We start from the raw sequence: 19,635 nt of genomic DNA on the forward strand, positions 1-19,635 counted from the left end.
TGTAACGAGATCAGTGCTTGTTCTTGCTTTAACTTTTTAGTTATATTTAAAGAACTCAACATACTTATTTTTTAAAAATTAAGGCATCTCCTATAATTTTTTCAAAGATTTGCTATGTGCAATGTATTTTCCTTACTCTTCTCTTTTACAGCATTATGAAATAATTTTTTTTATTAATGATTTTTATTATGATTTTTTCCATCCAATATTTTGAGTATAAACTGTGTTGCATCCTATATATTGAGTTCTGTTGAAATTATTTTTGTTATGGATTAAAATAAATTGTTTATTTTTATTTCTAGATGAAGGAGTTTATGTAAATACTTATGGGAAAGTTAGTAAAAATATTGTTCTTCAGTGGGGAGAGATGCCAACATCTGTAGGTAAGAAATATTTTTTTTGTTGACCTTACCATTATTTATCTATTTCGTTTGAAATAATTATAAAGTTTGAAATGTGTAACAGAATTTTTATTTATTTATTCTTTTATTTTGCAATAGTAATATTTATTGTAAACAATGGATTTAAATGGAACATTTTATTCAGTTATGATAGGAACAGTTACATATTATGTAGTATAAAATTATATTTCCAAATTTCAATCTTAGTATGAAAGCTATTTTAAAAGTATTCTTTAAATTGTTTTGCACTAAAAATAATAATCTGCATAGCAGTGTTGACAGTAGGAAGTTAATGGCTATTTTATGAAGATGAAAACATTGTAATAAAACTTGAACTGTTCTTGAATTTTTATATTATTAATATTTTAGGCAATTGTAGAAAAATGATCTATTTAAACAATTTGATCTCTGCACAAATGCCAAAGTTATTAAGAAAAAGATAGTAATGATTTATAAAGAGGAGGATTAAATGAATTATTAATCAATTGTGGGAAATATTTTTGCATGATTATGCAAAAGAAAAGGGAATGAAATTATTAATTAAAGATATGTTTGCTTTTTATTTAGATTATGCTTTTACGATGTTATTAACTACCAAACAAGAGTAGTAGCTACAGTTTCTGAATGTGAAGTTTAAAAAATTGCTTTTTGTTAGACAATGCTTAAAATATGCATCTCTTCTGAGCTTTTACTAAATTCTGTTTAAAAGTTTACAGATCAAGTCAATTGAGCATCAGTAGTTTTTATTTTATTTAACATTAATGAGATTAATACTGGATGAATTTAAAAAAAAAAAAATACTATTCATTTTAAGTATGTTTTTTTTTTTTTTTACATAAAAGTTAGTTAAATGAACACAACTTGACATTTCTTTAACTATTAGTTTTTGCTTTTTGTATTATACAATGATGAATATTAAAATATAATTTATATATATATATATATATATATATATATATATATATATATATATATATATATATATATATATATATATATATATATATATATATATATATGCTATGAAGATTTTGAAGTGACTTTTTAAAAAATTGGCAACTTTAACTGAATTAAAGCTAAATATTTAATGTAATTTATTTACAATAAATAAAATTTCAAAATAATAATTAATTGCAGATTTTTTGTTCTTAAAAATTATGTTGTTGATCTTTCATTTACTATCATCTAAAAAGTACAACTTCAGGTTGTAGCTTAAAATTAGTAGTTTTAAGTTTGTGTGTGATTTATTTTCAATCTTTCATTTGTTTAAATAATTTTTTTCTTCCTTGTAGCGTATATTGGGACAGGCCAAATCATGGGATGGGGCAATAAAGCGATAGAAATACGTAATGTGGAAACTGGTCATTTAGATGGTGTGTTTATGCATAAGAAAGCTCAAAAGCTGAAATTTTTGTGTGAAAGAAATGATAAAGTAAGTTTCTACAAATGAAAGTTTAGTAGCCTTTGATACTAAAATGTTTGTTGATTTTTTAAGTATTTATAGAAATGTGCTAATTTTAACTTCACTGTAAAAGTTTTATATATATATATATATATATATTGGTAACTAACAAATCAAATGCACTTCAGTACTGAAGTAAGAATGCACTTTAATACAAAACCCCTCTATTTACGCTTTTACTTCAATTTGCGCTTTTAGTTTCATATTTTGCAATTTGGCAATCTTGTTAGGAAAATATTTTAAATCATTCTTGAAAAATTTACCTCTCATGTAAGTTCATTTGAATTCGCTACTTGCTTTATAGATTTCGTTTCATGTTTTATTCTGTTTTTAAATTTTTTTTTTTTAAAAAAATATTTTATTTTCTATTTTTACGTGATATTTTTACTTAATGTTGTTCCATTTTATTTGTTGTAAAATTATTTTTTTTGAGTGAGATATAAAACTAGCTGAATACGGGGTGTATGAAAAAAAGGAAATCCATAAATCAGTCCCGAGCAACTCTGCAAAATCATGCGTAAAACTGAAAATGCTGATACCCACACAATTAAAGCTAAAATAGTTTCCTTTTTTTAAATTATTTATTATCGCTTGTTGTCATTCCACTGGCTTTAAGTTAAGCAAAAGGCATTTTTTATTGTTCATCCCATTAAAATAAAAATTTACTGTACTCAGCATTACTTGGTGTGATGCTATTGCTTAGGATCAGTTCATGATATTTGAAATTTATCACTATAAATTAATTTTCTCTGGTATCCATCTCTTTCGAGGGGTCGTACGACACTTATTTCCACAAAATCCTTACTATGCTCAATATTCATGCAATAATTACCAAATATATCAATATAATACTACTATCAGTGGTAGTAAATTGAAGCCAAAATTTTAAAAACAAATAGATTTTGGATAAGACATTAATAAGGATTTTAAATTATGACCAGTGGTGGAAAAAAGTTCTTTTAATTCAAATTCATTAAAATATAAATACTTTTTTTGCTACCATTAGAAAAAATATTTTTGGAAAATACAGAAAATCCTTTGTAGAATTCTTATTAAAACTGTAGCAATTGCCATAATACTGGTAGTACGTTTATTTGTTTGGCACAGTGAATAGAGTGATGTTCTTTTTATATTGTGGTAGGTTTATTTATTTATTTTTTGTAGGTGTTTTTGGGTGCATTGCATTTTTGTCGAGTAAAGAAAGCATTGGTTTCAATGTTGAATATAGTCACATTTCATCTTTAGTGTTATGAAATATTTTTTGAAATAAGCATGCATAGATACTTTTTGCATGTCATGAATGAATAAAATAGCCTTGATGCTTTTCAACTCTTCAAATGTGATAATCTCAAATTTCTTTGCAGGTATTCTTTTCCTCAGCCAAGGGAGGTTCTTCGTGCCAGATCTACTTTATGACTCTTAATAAACCTGGAATGGCCAATTGGTAGCCAGTGGACTAATAATTGAAAGTGCTCCTGCCATTCACAGAAAGGGTGCTCTTATACATTATGGGGAAAATGATTCCCTATTTTGCCTTGCAGTCAGTCATAACATTATTTGTTTAGTTTTCTAAAAGAGAATTTCCTCATAATATGTGCTTTTGGGTTTTTTTTATTTTATTTTCTTACTCTCAAATTTTATTTTATTGCTCAATAATATTCAAATGTTAGATATTCTTTAGTCCCAGTTGTTAAATAGAGGTTTTGATATATATATATATATATGACTTTCAAATTAACTTATTTATAGATGGTAAAAAAGTTATTAAAATTATTAACTATAAGAGTTTCATAGGTAATTTTGTTTCCTTTTAGTAAAAGAGAAAATATTTCTTTTTGGGAAAAAATTTCTACAACCCTTGTGTGAACTATTCTTAATTCAAACACTAACCTTTTTGGCTTTTGCTTTCAATTTTTTTTAAAAATTATTTTGCTATTTTTTATTTAAAACATATTTTAATTTATAAATTTCAAGCAATATAATGACATTTCATTTCTGAAACTTTTACATGTTGTGTTTATTGAGATCTTAATTCCCTAGTAAATTGTGAACAGTTCACAAATTTTAATTGATGGGAGTAAAGCATGCCTTAAAGTTTTTTTTTTGCATCAAGTTTTCTTGATGTATTAATTTATTTACCATGTGGCCATAAAATCTAACATGAAAATGAAAATATGGTTTTAATTAATTTTTAAAAGATAACGTAAAACTTTCATATTTGCTATACATTTACAAGAACTCAGTGATAATACAGATATTTAGTCGTTTCAATATTTATCCAAAGAAATAGTGTGATTTTACGAGAGAGTAAATAGCATTTATAAATTTCACTACAATAGAAATGTTTCTTTACTTTTATCGTAATTGTACTTTTTAAGCAAAACAGCTTTATTGAGAGGAATAATTTGAATTGCTCTTGGTTAAACAACTGGAACTGAAGAATTATATTTCATTATTAGCATTTCAAATACATTGTATATAGCTCATCTCATTTTATTGCAATATTTAAATTTTCTTTTTCTTTTTTAAATTGGCCATCATTAGTTTTGATTGTTAATTAGGCCTAAAATTGTTCCTTTATGCAATATATAATATAGATATATTTAAAATTATAAAATATCCAAAACATTTTTAATTAGTTATGAACTGCTTTAAGTAGTAATTGTTTTAATAAATACTTAATGAAATAAGCAATTATTTATCCACATAATTTATAAATTAAAATTTTGGTAATGATCTTTAAATCTGTATTTCAATTAATTTTTATAATACTAGTTATTTTATCACATTTTAATCAAAGTATTGTTTCCAATTCTTTCCTTCAATATTACTTGATGTTTTCAAAGTTAATCTTATTACTTAATAAAAATAACTATATATTTGTGAAATTGCTGCTATTTGTATGTTTATTAATTATTTTAATACATCTATTTAAGAATTTATTTTGCATAATTTGTTATTGTTTTAATGACTGATAATTTGTCCATGTATACAGTTCATTTCTTGTAATCTAGACTATTTTTGCAGACTTGGAAATATTTGTCACTTCGAATATAATTCATTAAAACTTGTTATGATTAATGTTTTTCATTGTAATACTTAATTAGAATGCTGAAATGTTTACAGTATAAAATTTATACCGTTTATATTTTGTGATATGGTAGTGTAATGAAAAGCTTTTAATGTACTATCATTTATGGTAATAGAAATTAAAAAGCAAATATATTTCTAGCGTATTTGATTCCTTAACCTGATTTTTTTTAAAAAAAACTAATCCTTGTGTGACTGCTAATTGTATCAGATATGGTTAAATAAAAATTTAAGAGTGTTGATAAATTTGTACATATTATATGTACATATATAAATAAATATATAAATATATCTATGCAAATAATTTAAAATAAATACTGAGTTGTAGTTATCATAACTATGCACTTCTTTTTTAAAAAGAAAACAAAAAGTGACTCTAGAAAACGTAGCATCTTCCATTCTAACATTTTAAGAGACGTTTTAGGTATAAAAACTTTTATAAGAAATTGCATTTGTGGAAGAATTCATTAAGGCACTTATTACATATATATTATATACATGCATATACACACACAGGGTATATCACTATCACAATGACAAAATTCTGGAGGAGGTCGTTTGCATCATAGGAATCCATAAATGAAAATGCCATTCTATGTCGCTAGGGACATTTCTCTATAAACTGTTTCTACATTTGCTTGTGAACAGATACTCTTATTTTATCTTAATTTTATGTCCTTAAATATTTATTGTTAAAAATGGTATTTAAATTTGTTCAGTTTTATATTTTAAATTTAAAAAATTTTGCAAACTTGATGAATTAGTCACCAAATCTTTAAGATTGAAAATCTGATACTGAACCAATTTGAATGGCATTTGTTACAATTATTATCCATTATTAGAAAAAATAAAATTATGATAATTTAGAATAAATAAAAGTACATGTTCAAAGACGCATAGAAACAGTATATAATAGGCGAGTGTTCCTTATTCACATATATTTCCTTTCATGGGTTTCAATGCAATTCTTAAGCCTTATGATGTGCCCTTCCTCCCATAGAAGTTATACACCCTGTAATATATATATATATATATATATATATATATATATATATATATATATATATATATATATATATATATATATATATATATATATATATATATATATATATAATCAAACATACCTGCCATTTTGTAGAAATATTAAAATTAAATTCTTTTTAAAAGTCTTTTACGCTTTTTATTTTATGAATTTTTCATGTAAACATCTAAGCATCTTTTTGTGAATTTACGTACATAGTTGAAAAATGTTTCAAATTTTCAGACTAGTAGCTTTGTTTAAAAAAATTCAGATTGATGTAAAAAATTTTCAATTTATAATTATATCAATGTATAAATCAAATTAATACAAAGTTATAAAATATATAATTATAAAAAATGTTTTTAAAAATTTAGACATAGGACACAATAAGAATTAATATCATATATCATTTTTTGTTTTTGATTAAATAATTATGATTCTATTCCTCATACAGTTGGAGATGTTGATCAACTGAATATTCGCTATTCATTCACCATTCTTGAAATGTCAGAAATAATAAATTTTAAAAGTACTTGGGGAAAACATAGAGAATCAATATTTATGTAGTATAATAAGAAAAATGCCAGTGCTTTTAAAATTATTTTATTTGCTTTTTTGGAATTTATCTGCTTAAAAGTATAAATAGTAATAAACAATTTTGATTCAAAAGTTTCCTTTTTTGGTTTCTCCAGCAATTTGGCAGGTATATAAAAGTACAAATGTCTGAAATTTGTTCATCTTAATTCGAGTGCATAAGTAAAATATCTCTCAATTACTTTGCGAGAAAGTTGTTCCGAAGAAAAAATTATCTGAAGTTATAAAATGAAATATGGCTATGCTTATTGGCTTTGGCTTGTGTTTGTTATTATCAAATCTATTTTATTTTTATAATATGTGTATACCTAGTTACTGTAACATCATTAACAGTTTTTTCTTTTCTTTCATGTGCTAAATGTGTGCATTGTAAATTAGCTTTATTTTTTAAATTTAAAATCATTCTGATTAAAGTTATCAGAACTGATTTATCTAGAGTGATATAACTGTGGCATATTGTATATAGTGGACAGAAATAAATCTAATAAGACTAAGCTTCCATTGAAATATTATATATATATAAATATATATGTTTTGTTTTAGTGATTGTTTTGTCATTTGTTGCGTATTTTAAGTTATGATTTTTGTTTTAGCAAAGAAAACCTTTTACTGCATAGGCTGTTGTTTTTAATATTGAAGTTCTTTTGCTGATTAATATGGAAGGCGATGTAAAATATGGTTTTATATACTACCTGGTGGGCGTACAAATTGAAATTTTGTAAAGTGTTGCTAGACCAGGATATGTGATGAATAAATTGTCAATTTTGATTTGTTTTTTGTTTCTTTGTTATTATTCAAACATGTAATAGTTCCATTTTCACTGCGCTTTTATCCAAGTATAAGGAAGATGCGTGATAAATGTTACTGTTGGGGCTCAAATTTTGTACGGTCTATGAACTAGTAATCTTACGCGTGGGAGGGCCATATAATATTAATAATTCGGTAAATGTATTTGTGACGCCCGGTGGCTGAGCGGTAGCGCTTCGCGCTGTCGTGCCACAGGTCCTTGGTTCGATCCTTGGGCCGGGCAAGGCCGACTCAGCCTTTCATCCCTTCAGTGGGTCGATAAAATGAGTACCAAGCATGCTTGGGAACTAACACTGGGGGTTCCGCGTTCGGCTGACCACCTGACCGGAACATATGCTCCCGCACCCCAGAGCCCAAGGTCAAGAAAACTGAGATGGGCACAGTCTGCCTTGGCCCTCTTAATGGGCTGTCGCGCCACTGAGTTAAATGTATTTGTATTATTAATTGTTTTCTTATTTTTACAAATTATAGTTGCATTTTCAGGCTGTTTTTATTGAATATTAAAAGTATAGGAAAGTCATGTCTGACAAATATGTTAAATTTAGGGTTCAAATTTTGTATGATCTGTGAACTAGAGGTCTTTAATCTTATGTGTGGGAGAGTCACATTACATCAATAATTCGGTAAATTTATTTGTATTATCAATGAAAGCTTTTAATAGTTGACGCCCGGTGGCTGAGCAGTAGCGATTCGCGCTGTCGTACCACAGGTCCCTGGTTCGACCCTCGGGACGGGCAAGGTTGACTCAGCCTTTCATCCCTTCAGTGGGTCGATAAATGAGTACCAAGCATGCTTGGGAACTAAACACTGGGGGTTTTGCGTTCGGCTAACCACCTAACCTGCACCCCAGAGCCCAAAGGTCAAGAAAACTGAGATGGGCACAGTAGGCCTTGGCCCTCTATGGGCTGTGGCGCCGCTGAGTTTAGTTTAGAGTTTTTTAATAGTTACTTTCTTAATTTTTTAAAGCATTTTCAATTTTAATATCAGTGTATTAATGACGAGATAATCCTTAAAATTTTTTTTCTCAGTGTATTAAGAATTAGTTAAAATTTTAAAAGAAACTTTTCGTTAGCAAAATAACTTAAAAAACATATTTTAAATTTTATTAAGTGCTTTTCTGAAGAAACATTATTTTAGAATTTACATAATTTCACACTTTTTTTGCAATCAAATGGGAAGCAATTCTAACTTTATTTCGATAAAATTTATAGTAATTTATTTTAAACAGTGACTGCCATCACAAACAATTACTGAATGTGATGTAACACACTTTATTTCTTTATCAATTACGTTAATGGTTGGGTTTAAAGAAATTTAGGCTATAATCATAGCATTGATAAAACAATTGTTTTGCTATAATATCCGGAGAGATTGTCAATGAAATCAAAATGTTCACATTTAGCGAATTCCAAAGTCATATTTTTTCAAGTCTGGTCGTAATCAGGTTCAAACATTTTCAATCACTTCATATTTTTGTGGGTTTTAGAGATTTAATTATTGGTAAATTGTAGTTGCATTTCTTTAGTATCCTTACTCGCAGATGCCATTGATAAATCAACACAACTTTGAAATTAATAGACTCGTGTAGTGTAATTAGTTTCTTTATTAGTGCATTATCGGTTCATCAGGTATCAACTGTCGCAATTAGACTTGTGTTCTGTGCATTTCTATCACATACAGTTTAAAACAAAGCTTAGGGAATTTTTTTTTTAAGGCTGTAAAATGTCAGTTATTTCAGATGATAGCAAGTAATTAATAAATATCGAACAGTTAGTCTAGTGTTTTATTAAGACCCAAAATATAAAACGCAAAATCAAGTTTTAGAAGTTATCTTAAGAAGAGCAGCTACGAATATTTCTCATTATATTAATGTTCAGTAGAATTTAATCAGTTGAGCCAAAAGAAAAATAACATCAAATATCACATTATGGCCAAAGTGTCATTTATTCCTATTGTAATGTAAATTTTTTTTAATATTGTTATTATGTTAATGTTTATATCAATATTTTACTTGTTCCAGACTATAATAAAAACGTATAAAATAAATTGAACGGATTGTAATCATATTTCAATTTTTCACTAAATCTAGCGTATCAAAAACTCTAACTTAATAAATTTAACCAACTTAATAATATTAGGTCTTAACTTATCAAAACTTAGCAACCTACATTAAAACTACTTTATCTCCGGCTAAGGAATCCCTTTACCTGTATCATCTAGCAAATGTGTATACAGTGGGATTTCTGGAACTTATTGATGTGGTCCGCTAGCGCATAAGGTTGACTTTAGTGCCATGCGGGTAATTACACTATTTACTTTTTTTATTTTTAAATCGGCTGCAAAAGTCTAATCATGATAACCCTTGGAATTTTTGACTAAATCTATTCTGCTTGGAGTTTATCATTGGTTTTAATGATAAGTGTTTTGGAATAAATTTAAAAAATTCTTCGTGCGAAAAAATATTTAATCTTTAGAATAAGTTGAACTCCAAAGTAAATTTGAAGTTCATAGAAATCTCAGTTTTCTTAACATTTTTATTTGGAAGATTGATAATACCTCGCAATTCGTAACAGTTATTTTATTTTATAACCGTTGTTGGACAGCCGACCCAATTTTATGGACTTACAACTACTGATGTTCAACTCCGTAGCCTTGTAATTTTGAACCCAATCCACAAGACAAGGGAACTCCTGGATCGAGTATTGGGAGAAATTTTGACTTCGTGGAGGACTTTTAGATGGATCTAATCCGCATTTGCGTTACATGGAGAGGAAGACCACGAGAACCTCCCACGGTTAACCTGGATAGCAAGGGGACTCTAACCCATGATCCGTCTACCACTGAGGATATTTCACGTCAGCACTGTGTTCAGTGCAAGCCGGATGCAGAATTCGTATCGACTGGGATTCGAACCCGGTTCGCCTCATTGGAAGGCGAACGCTCTATCCACTGAGCCATCGCGGCTCCACATAACAGTTATTCAAATTATAAAGACTTAAGGTTTCAAATTCTGTATTATTCCTGTATTCGGATTGGCGTTGCGCATGATTTTGATTGTAACTTAAGCCAAACTTGCGCCATTTTTTTAGTAACAATTTCAAAAGGTTTATTTACGTAGTAACAATTTCAAAAGGTTTATTTACGTAGTAACAATTTCAAAAGGTTTATTTAAGGTTAAAATCTTCCAATCCTGTGCGTATTGTGAACAGCATTCTACATACCCTCCAACATTTGAGGTTTGTGCGATGTACTTTTTTTCAATGATAACGATCCTAAGAAACAATTAGAATTTTGTTTAAATCATTTTTCAAAAAAACTGAACAAAGGCATGTTGTGTTTTAATCTGACCTTTATTCGCGATCACAACGCTCGAAGACCGGTTCCATACCTTCGATTCTTCCCTTTTTTCAGTTGTATAGGAATGTGCTATGATATTTTTCCTTTTCTTAATATTTTTCGTATTTAATTGTTAAAAATATTTTTTTAAAATTTCCATGATGCTTTCTTTAAGAGCTATGTTTATGGCAGTTTTCAGTTCTATATAGTTTCCTAACTTAAAAGATTTTAATCTAGTTAAAAATCAAGATAGAAACTAATGTACATCCTTCTTCGATGACTCTCCACACTCTACAGGTGAACGCATGCGAAATGTTGTGTTGCCATGGGTAGAGAGTTCTGCTCTACGCCACCTATAGCCCATTTCGAGATTTAACAATAACGGGGCTATTACGCTAGGAAATTACTTTTGTATAATAGGAATTTTCTAATAGTAAATCCGCTGATGTCTACTAGGTAGCCTATAGAGATAAGTACATAAATACTAGGAGCTTATAATATGTGCCGCGGTTGAATCTACTCGGAGAAGTTAAACGATGCGGCACTTTCATCCATACATAAATATAGTATGAAATTTTGAAACTCAGCATAGGCATGATATTTCTGATGAACGTTATCGATAAAATATTGTTTCTTTTTTTCTTTCTTATTAAGCGCAAGTTTTCTGTCTATTACACATCATGGAAATAAGTTTTCCAACATCTTATACGCAAAATAATGAAAGAGAAATCGAAGTCTTGAAACGTGCTGATAATTTTCTTCGACAGTTTCGCTTTTTGTACCCGGCAAGACCCGAACCTCCGTTATATTTTGAAAATGAATGCAAAATAAGGAAACTTACGTGTACAACACTCTGTCCAACAAGGATTACTAAGACTATTTCACTAAATGAGTGGAAAAATAGCGCTCAATTTTTAGCTGATTACGTGGAATACAAACCCGCAAAATTTCCACAAGAGATTCCTTATCAACTTTTCTCCCTAGACGCCATTTTGAAAAAAAGAGAAGGTACTAGTTTAGAAATGTGTATGCTTTTATGTTCTTTTCTTTTATCATCAAGCTATGATGCTTTCGTGGTTCAAGGATACGCTACCCAGGTTGTGACTGAAAAGCTACAGAAAAGTACGTCAAATCCTCTGGATCATATATCGGAGAAATTTAAACATTATAGGGAACTTTACGCAAATAAAGACATTAAACCGACAGGAAAATACGACCTTGATTTCTATTCAGCTAAGAAATACTGGATGGCAGGGAGTTATGATGTTACGAAAGAAACTACGAAAATAATACCAGAAAAAATTGATGTAACTACTTCAGAAAAGGCTATTCACTTTTGGGTTCTTTTACGAAGTTCTGAAAATAAAAATATTTTTATTGAAGCATCAAGTGGTGAATCTTTTTTAATTGATGAACCTAATTATTTAGGCGTGGAATTCTTGTGGAACAATAAAAACTTTTGGTACTATAGAGGTGAATATAAGGGTTCTTGCAAAGATATTAACTTTGACTTGACTGAAATTATGGAATGGGAACAATTTCTACCGACTTACAAGATTAAATCCAAAAGAGATGGTTCTCAAATTCGTATGCCTGATACGTGGATACGTGAGATGGAAATAACGCAAGAAGAGTTCGAAAACCGATTCTCCCCTGATGGTAAGTTAATTCGGTACAACATGGCAGAGGCGATAAAACATAATAGTGATTCTATAAAAAATGGTCAAGTTCATAAAATTACTTATTATAAAGACAGTAGTTATAAAGTACCTGAAAAAATATTGTTATTCTTTGAAGGTAGGAAAGACAAATTACAGCATCGTTTGATTGATTGCAATATTATGATAGCGAAAGACATGTTTTCTAAGGGCCGAGATGACGCCATGAAAGAACATGAATACTGTCTGAAAGAAAATCCCAAGTTTATTCAAACTATTAAATTTTATTCAAACATGCGGAGTGATAATTTGCTTTCTAAGGAATGGAATAATAAATTTGTTAAAGAAATTTTTGTCGATCGAATTGATCGTTTGAATTTAAGAGAAATAGTTTATGACGATGAAAATGTTCTTGAAGATAAGAAAATGTTTAATGCTGGAAAACAAGATCTTTTAGATGATAGTGGCAAAGAAAAAGAAGCTTTTGAAGTTAAATATCATATCGGTCCATCAATGTTCGAAAATTTTGAAATTCTTTTTGAGGACATTGAATTTTCTGAACTAGATATGCAAACATTCCTGCAAATAATAGATCCCGCTGAAAGATACGTTTCAACGGATTCTGATTCTGAAAGGGAAGAAGATAATGTTACGGAAATTGGAAGAGAAAATATTTCCATTGTGGTTGATAAAAATTTTAAGGAAAGCTCTGAATCTTTTGAAAAGAACACGAGAAATAAAATAAATAAAGACTTTCCGGATGATTTTGTGAAAGAAGATATTGATGATGACAGCAATTTTCGTACGCATCAGATAAGTTTGGTGAACGACATCACTAATGAACTCGAAGATAATGCAAGTGAACAAGACACGTATAGCTCTGATGATATAGAAATTAAACATTATGCATCTCACAAAAGCACTCTTGAAGATGATGAAATAGAAGTACAACAGGAAGGAACATTAAAAGTCAAATCGAAAAAGGGTAGTAAAGACATAGAAGTTTTTGACGATATAAATTTCGACGATTTATCAGACGAGGAGCTACAAACAAATTACAAATTATACTTATTTAGATTATGGGAAAAATTTTCAAATGAAGCCAACATTGATTTGCTTTTTATGCGAGATTTTAGTGACAGCCATGAAAAGAACATTCTGGACTCAAAACGGAAAATTATACGAAAACGTAGAAAGAACATGCGATATCAGCAACGTCTTGAATACGGCAAGCCTTCCATTCGTGTTTATAAAAAGAAATTAGATGAGAATTTGGATAAAATGCCTTCTCACGCTGTTAAACTAGCAGAGAATTTTCGACTAGCTGAAAAATTTCCCGGTTGCAACTTCACATGTCTTGAAGAGTTTGAATTTCCAATGGATGCTTTGAATGAATTCGGTAATCATGCCAAATCTGAAATTATAGAAAAGGAATGTCTCCAAATTTATGACACCGGTATAAAACAGATCAAAGAGGCGGATAAAGTTAAGAAGGAAAAAAGAATAGTATGCTTTAAAAAAGCTTTTTCATTGGATCCTACAGTTCCTGATGACCATTCCATTAACGAAGTTTGGTATTTGCCTGAAATTTGCAGCTTCAGAATCGATTTTCATTATCCCGAAGGAAAGAGCGGCGGTAGAAAATTGTTGCTTACAAAACCTGTGTGTAAAAGTACTGCATTTAAGTTCCGAGATTACTTATTTCGAGAGATAACTCCCAGTTATGAGACATCAAAAATAAGCAAATCGAGACTCTATTGCTATTTGGTAAGTCTTTTGAAAGAAGAGCCTGTATTTTTGAAAGAACTCGAGTCTTTCGAGAAAGACATGGAAATCCCTCTCGCTAAAAGAGAGATAGAAATTCGAGATTTGTTTGGCGATTAGGTGAAATTATATTGATGTGAAGATATTAAAAGTAAGGAGTTTACGAAAAATAAAGTTTGCCAAGCCATTCAGTTTTTTTTTGTCACAACATTATAAGTAGTTTATAATTTGAAATTTGCTCCGAAACGACTTCTGAGATTATATTCTCAGATGTTTAAAGTTGAACTAATAATACCGTGCAAATTTGCTGCCATTTTAATATGGAGCAAAATTGAACTGCATTTCCGTTAAAGTTACATCATAGTACCATATAATCAAGTTTAAGAAGCAACATTGATTCAACTTCTCACTCTAGTAAGGTTAAAACAAAAATTTAAAGGAAATGGTTGGAACAACCATCGTTTAAATATTTCCAACCGTAAAGTTGAATTATCATATCCCTGTTACCTTTTATAGTTTACTGTTCTTTTATTTTTTTGGCACTTTTTTTTATTTTGTTTTATTGGCCCCTTTCTTTTTTTATTTTTTTGTATAAATAGTTTATAATTTCAGATTTCTTTCAAAAAAATTCACTCTATGTTGAACCCATAATATCTGACCTTTGAAGCGGAATACCAGGCAAATTTACTGCAACTTTAATAAGGTGTCAAATTGAACTGTATTTCCGTTCAAGAGGAACTATCATATCGTGCAATCCAATACTAAGAAAACACAAATATTTTTATTTCTAAATAAATAAAACTTCTTTGAAAAAAAACGCGCTAAAAAGCAGCAGAAATTTCAGAAAAAAGTAGCAATAAAGGAAACGAAGGAAATAAAAATAAAAATATGACCACCGAAGCCGACGTCTTCTACCGGCCTCGGTAGCCATAAATTCTATTAATTTGTTACGTATTTCTTTCTCTTGACTTTTTTCATTTTATTCTCCATCTGCGCATTGTAATAGAGGGCGTTGTTTTCTTTTCATTCAGCTTGCTTGTGAAATCGATGTTTGACCTGTGACTAAGTGCGTTTTTATTTTTCTGATGATTTTGTTTGAGTTTCTTTTCTTAATTTGTTATTTGTATTTCATGTTTTTTTCTCGACTTCTATACAAAACCATCGGGGTACTGAGGGAGGTTATTTAGGCATTTGCTTCTCCCTCAATTAGAAATGGTTTTGTTTTTATGGCTACCGAGGCCGGTACCCCCTGAAGACGTCGGCTTCGGTGGTCATATTTTTATTTCCTTCGTTTCCTTTATCGTGCAATCCAGTTTGAGAAGTTATAATGGTTCATCTTTGTATCCTAGTAAAATTACTGCAGATCTAAGGTGATACATTTTGATTTAACTCGCAACAAATTTCTAACAGTGCTACGTAATAATAATGTACCTTTTAATCCAATTAACTATTTCTTGTCCCTTAAATTGTAGTTTTGTTAAAAGTTTTGGATTCTAATTTGAAGTCTCATACTTTCAATTAAATAAGTCTTAAAATGTTTAAATTATACAGAAGTTGAAAAAATATCCCTGAAGGAGGAAAAAAGTAAAATGCAAAAAATAAAAATTCAAGTGTTTAAAAATGTCAAATTCAGTTGAAAGTTTTATTTATTTTCGGCTCAGTTTCGAAAATAAGTAGTTCGCGTAAAAGCGTATTTAACAAACACAATCTTGAATGAAACTCTATAGCAGTATGTTAGTTTATTTAAATTAAAATTTTTTTTACATTGAAAAAAAAAATATGGAAGATATTTGCTAGATTGTTATTCAGGAAAGTAATTATTCTTACATTTAAGTGCACTGAACTTCTCTTATATTAAATTAAGAAAATAGCATTATTTACAAAAGATTCTTCACACGACAAAAGTAATTAATTTAGCTGAGCGATCGGAGGCCTTAATAGTTATTTTAACTTTCCTTTAGTTTATTCTTGAGATAAATTACAAAACTTATCGATGCAGAGGAAGTTGTTAGTGCAGCCGACACAAATGAAAATTATTCTGAATTACTTTTCCTTTTGATCATTCATAATTGAATTAGAAAGAGAACTTTTCTGTCTGTCCTGATCTGTTAACTTTATTGTTTTCTGTTAGTACTTTAAAAGTTTTATGCACATATAGTTATCGTCAAGTGTATTTTATTTTATTATCGTCGTTGAACAGCCGACCCACTTTAGGGCTTACGACTACCAATGTTCTACTCAGTAGTTTTGTAATTTTGAACCCAATCGAAAAGACAAGGGAACTTCTGGATCGAATATTTGCTTTCTTGGAGGTCTTTTTGATGGAACTAATCCGCATTCGCGTTACATGAACGCCCACGGTTAACCTGGCGGCAAGGGAACTCTAACCCATAATCCATCTATCACTAGGAATATTTTACGTCAGTAGTGTGATCGGTGCGAGGCGGGTGTGGAAACTGAATCAATCAGCCATCGCTGGGATTCGAACCCGGTTAACTTCATTGGGAAACGAGCGCTCTATCCCCTCAGCCACCATGGTTCCGTCAAGTGTATTTCGAGGTACTGGTGACGTTGTTTATGAATTTTGTTACATTTATTATTATTATTTTTTTGTTTTTATATAAAACCGTTGGTGAGCAGCAGACCCAATTTTAAGTTCACGACTATCAATGTTCAACTCCGTAGCCTTGAAATTTTGAACCCAATCTAAAAAACAAGGGAACTTCTGCATCAAATATTGGGAGAAATGTGCTTTCGTGAAGGTCTTTTTGATGAAACTAACCCTCATCTATGCTACATGGAGAGGAAAACCACAAAACCGCCCACGGTTAGCATGACAGCAAGGGGACTCTAATCCATCATTCGTCTACCACAGATGATAGTTTACGTCAGCACTGAGGTCAGTTTGAGCCTGGTGCGAAATTCGTATCAGCCACTGCTGGAATTCGAACTCGGCTCACCTCACTGAAAGGATATCGCTCTTTCCCCTGAACCAGCACGATACATTAATGATAGCATTTAATTTAATGAAATGTTTAAGAATTCAGAAGAATAAGAAGAGTTTTAAGAATTCAGCGATATTCCAATGAGGGGCCGCTGTTACTCAAGGGATAGAGTATTAGCCTTCCAATGAGGTTATGCAGGTTCGAATCCCAGTAGTGGATTGTTAATACGAATCTTGCTCCCTGCTCGCATCGATGACAGTGTTGACGTAAAGTGTCCTCAGTGGTAGAGGGATGATGTATTATAATTCCCTTGCCGTCGAGGTAACCGTAGGAGGTTTTGTGGTTTATCTTCTCCATGCAAAGCAGATGCGGGTTAGTTCCATCAACAAGTCCTTCACGAAGGCTAGTTTGTCCCAACACTTGATTCAGATTTTTCTTGTCTTCTGGGTTGGATTTAAAAAGTCAAGGCTACAGAGTTGATCATTAATAGTAGTAAACTCAGAATTGTTCGGCTGTTAACCGGTGGAATAATGTTGGTCATAAAATAAAAATATTTCGACTATTCTATTAGTTTATGTACTAGCAATATATTAAAGCTTGTATTTCCTTTTCATTTAATGTTATTTTCGAGCATGGAATTTCCATCAAATCCTTACTGTTATGAAGATTGAAAATTTTTTTAATATACTTATTGGAGTAAGTTGTTTATTTATAAACAAGAGAATTCAATCATTCGAATACATAACTATCTCTTTGGCTGACTTTTATTTTGAGTCGCAAAATGTGCATTTAAGAAAATTGATGTAGCCCGAAATGCTTATTCTATTCAAAGCAAATTAGAAAATTCCATTTTATGAACGTCTCTCCTAATCGATCTGATTGAAATTTTCGAACGATTTTTTTAAATAAAAAGTTACCAAGTTATCAAGTTCATCCACTATTTAAATATTATTGTAGATTTTTCATTTTCAAAAATTTAACATCACAAGTATAGTTGTGAAAAATTCTGTCGAATAAATTTGACTGTTTTTAAAACTGAACTTTTACTCAAAATTTTTTAAGCAGATGGTCTCATATAGCTTGTGCTTACATTTTGTTGTTTAGCAGTGTAATTCCAACTTTTATTTTTATCTTATTAGAATACTTAAATAATCCATTATTTTGAAACTTAATTCATATGCCTTTCTTCTCAAGTTATTAAAAAGAAACCCCATAACTGCAATAATGTAAGCTCTTATTTTGAATACAATAACGTATTGATGAACAGAAATCATTAGCACGTTAAATAATTATATATAACTTTTTAAAAACAGCATGGTTAATAGTTATTAAATTAGTTTAAATGTTTAAAAACACACGGTGGTTTCTTTGATGATACAACTTAAATACAACTTTTTATTTAGGTCAAGTGGACCTCCCATCTTACCATTATTAATTATGCTGAAATTAAACTGACGGACTAGTGCTTGAACCTGCCAAGCTAAATTTTTCAGAGTTTTTATGCTGATAAATACTGATAGCAAAGGAGTCTGGTGGAATAACATTCTGTGTGAACAAATTATGTTACGAAAAATCGACATAGTTGAAGGCTTTAATATAATATTTTTTAAATTTTTGAAAGACTCTTAATCTGTAAGAAAATGAAAACATGTTTTTGGAGGAATAATAACTGTAATTAAAACTTATAATGAAAAGTTTACTTACTTTAAAACTTCATGCATCTCGCCACTAGAAAGAAAGCTTAATCTTTGGTTAATACTTTTAAACTTTTTATAATTCTTGTACTAAGAAAAAATATACTTTAAAAAGAACCACATTGGTATGGTGTATATATATATATATATATATATATATATATATATTAAGACAATAACTAACTCAACTCGTGCCGCCCCACGTTTTGCACATTATATCTGTCTTTCACCTTTACTTTTTTTATTTGGTAGTGACCGGGGAACTTTGGTCTTAATTTAAAAACAGATCGAAACTAAGTTCTCTGGATTGCAACTAAATCTATTATCTGCGATTTTCCTCTTGTATCTTCAAAATGTTCTTCTTAACTTCTTCTTAGATGTTCTCCTTGTCTTCGATGGAGGATTTTTATGTTCTGTACTACCAACATTTGCACAATTTTTAATCCCCTTTTCTCATTTTTACTTACCTCTCATTACCTCTTATTTTTACTTACCTTGTTTATTCTATATTCAATAACAGTTCAAACAGTGCTCTTTGAGTGCCTCGAGAAATTGCAGAATTAATGGTACGCTGCACTGCTGGAACAAATTTGTACTACTTGGTAGGATCATCTAAGGAGAGTTTGTACAAGATTTGAATAATAGTGCTGTGTACTTTCGCAACTGGACCGTTGCCCCATAGTATACCGGGGTGGGGATACTAATGTGATCACTGTCACAATAGTCTTAAAATTGTTTCGAAGTAGAAGTAGTACCTTTGTCTGTAATCATTCGATTTGGGTTTCCAAAAATCGTTTCTTGTTGTTCAAGTTTTACTACAACATCTCGTGATGATGTACTTTTAACTGGATGCAACAACC

At 29.9% G+C, this 19,635-nt stretch overlaps 2 protein-coding genes across 5 annotated transcripts in view; both read left to right on the top strand.

Moving 5' to 3' along the window:
- Positions 1–4,009, top strand: part of LOC107452791 (serine/threonine-protein kinase mig-15) — a 100,229-nt gene extending 96,220 nt beyond the window's left edge. For 3 of the 4 annotated variants that reach the window (XM_087165890.1, XM_087165892.1, XM_087165891.1), the window contains 3 exons: positions 303–383; positions 1,694–1,833; positions 3,228–3,386. In XM_087165890.1, the coding sequence (XP_087022016.1) occupies positions 303–383; positions 1,694–1,833; positions 3,228–3,311 (305 nt within the window). In that variant the 3' untranslated portion in view covers positions 3,312–3,386. Of the gene's footprint in view, positions 1–302; positions 384–1,693; positions 1,834–3,227 lie in introns of all 4 variants that reach the window. The other variant, XM_087165889.1, reaches the window with a different exon arrangement.
- Positions 4,010–9,611: 5,602 nt separating this feature from the next.
- On the top strand, positions 9,612–14,334 carry lobo (coiled-coil domain-containing protein lost boys). The gene has a single exon (XM_016069373.4). The coding sequence runs from the start codon at positions 11,395–11,397 to the stop codon at positions 14,254–14,256; it is 2,862 nt and encodes a 953-aa protein (XP_015924859.3). The 5' UTR covers positions 9,612–11,394; the 3' UTR covers positions 14,257–14,334.
- The last annotated feature ends 5,301 nt before the right edge of the window (positions 14,335–19,635 follow it).

Source organism: Parasteatoda tepidariorum, chromosome 6, assembly GCF_982258835.1.
Source record: "Parasteatoda tepidariorum strain Cologne lab strain chromosome 6, Ptep-v5.0, whole genome shotgun sequence".
Classification (NCBI taxonomy): Eukaryota; Metazoa; Arthropoda; class Arachnida; order Araneae; family Theridiidae; genus Parasteatoda; species Parasteatoda tepidariorum.

Excerpts from the sequence above, each read along its gene's own strand:
- lobo (XM_016069373.4), top strand. The coding sequence starts at position 11,395 with ATGGAAATAAGTTTTCCAACATCTTATACGCAAAATAATGAAAGAGAA.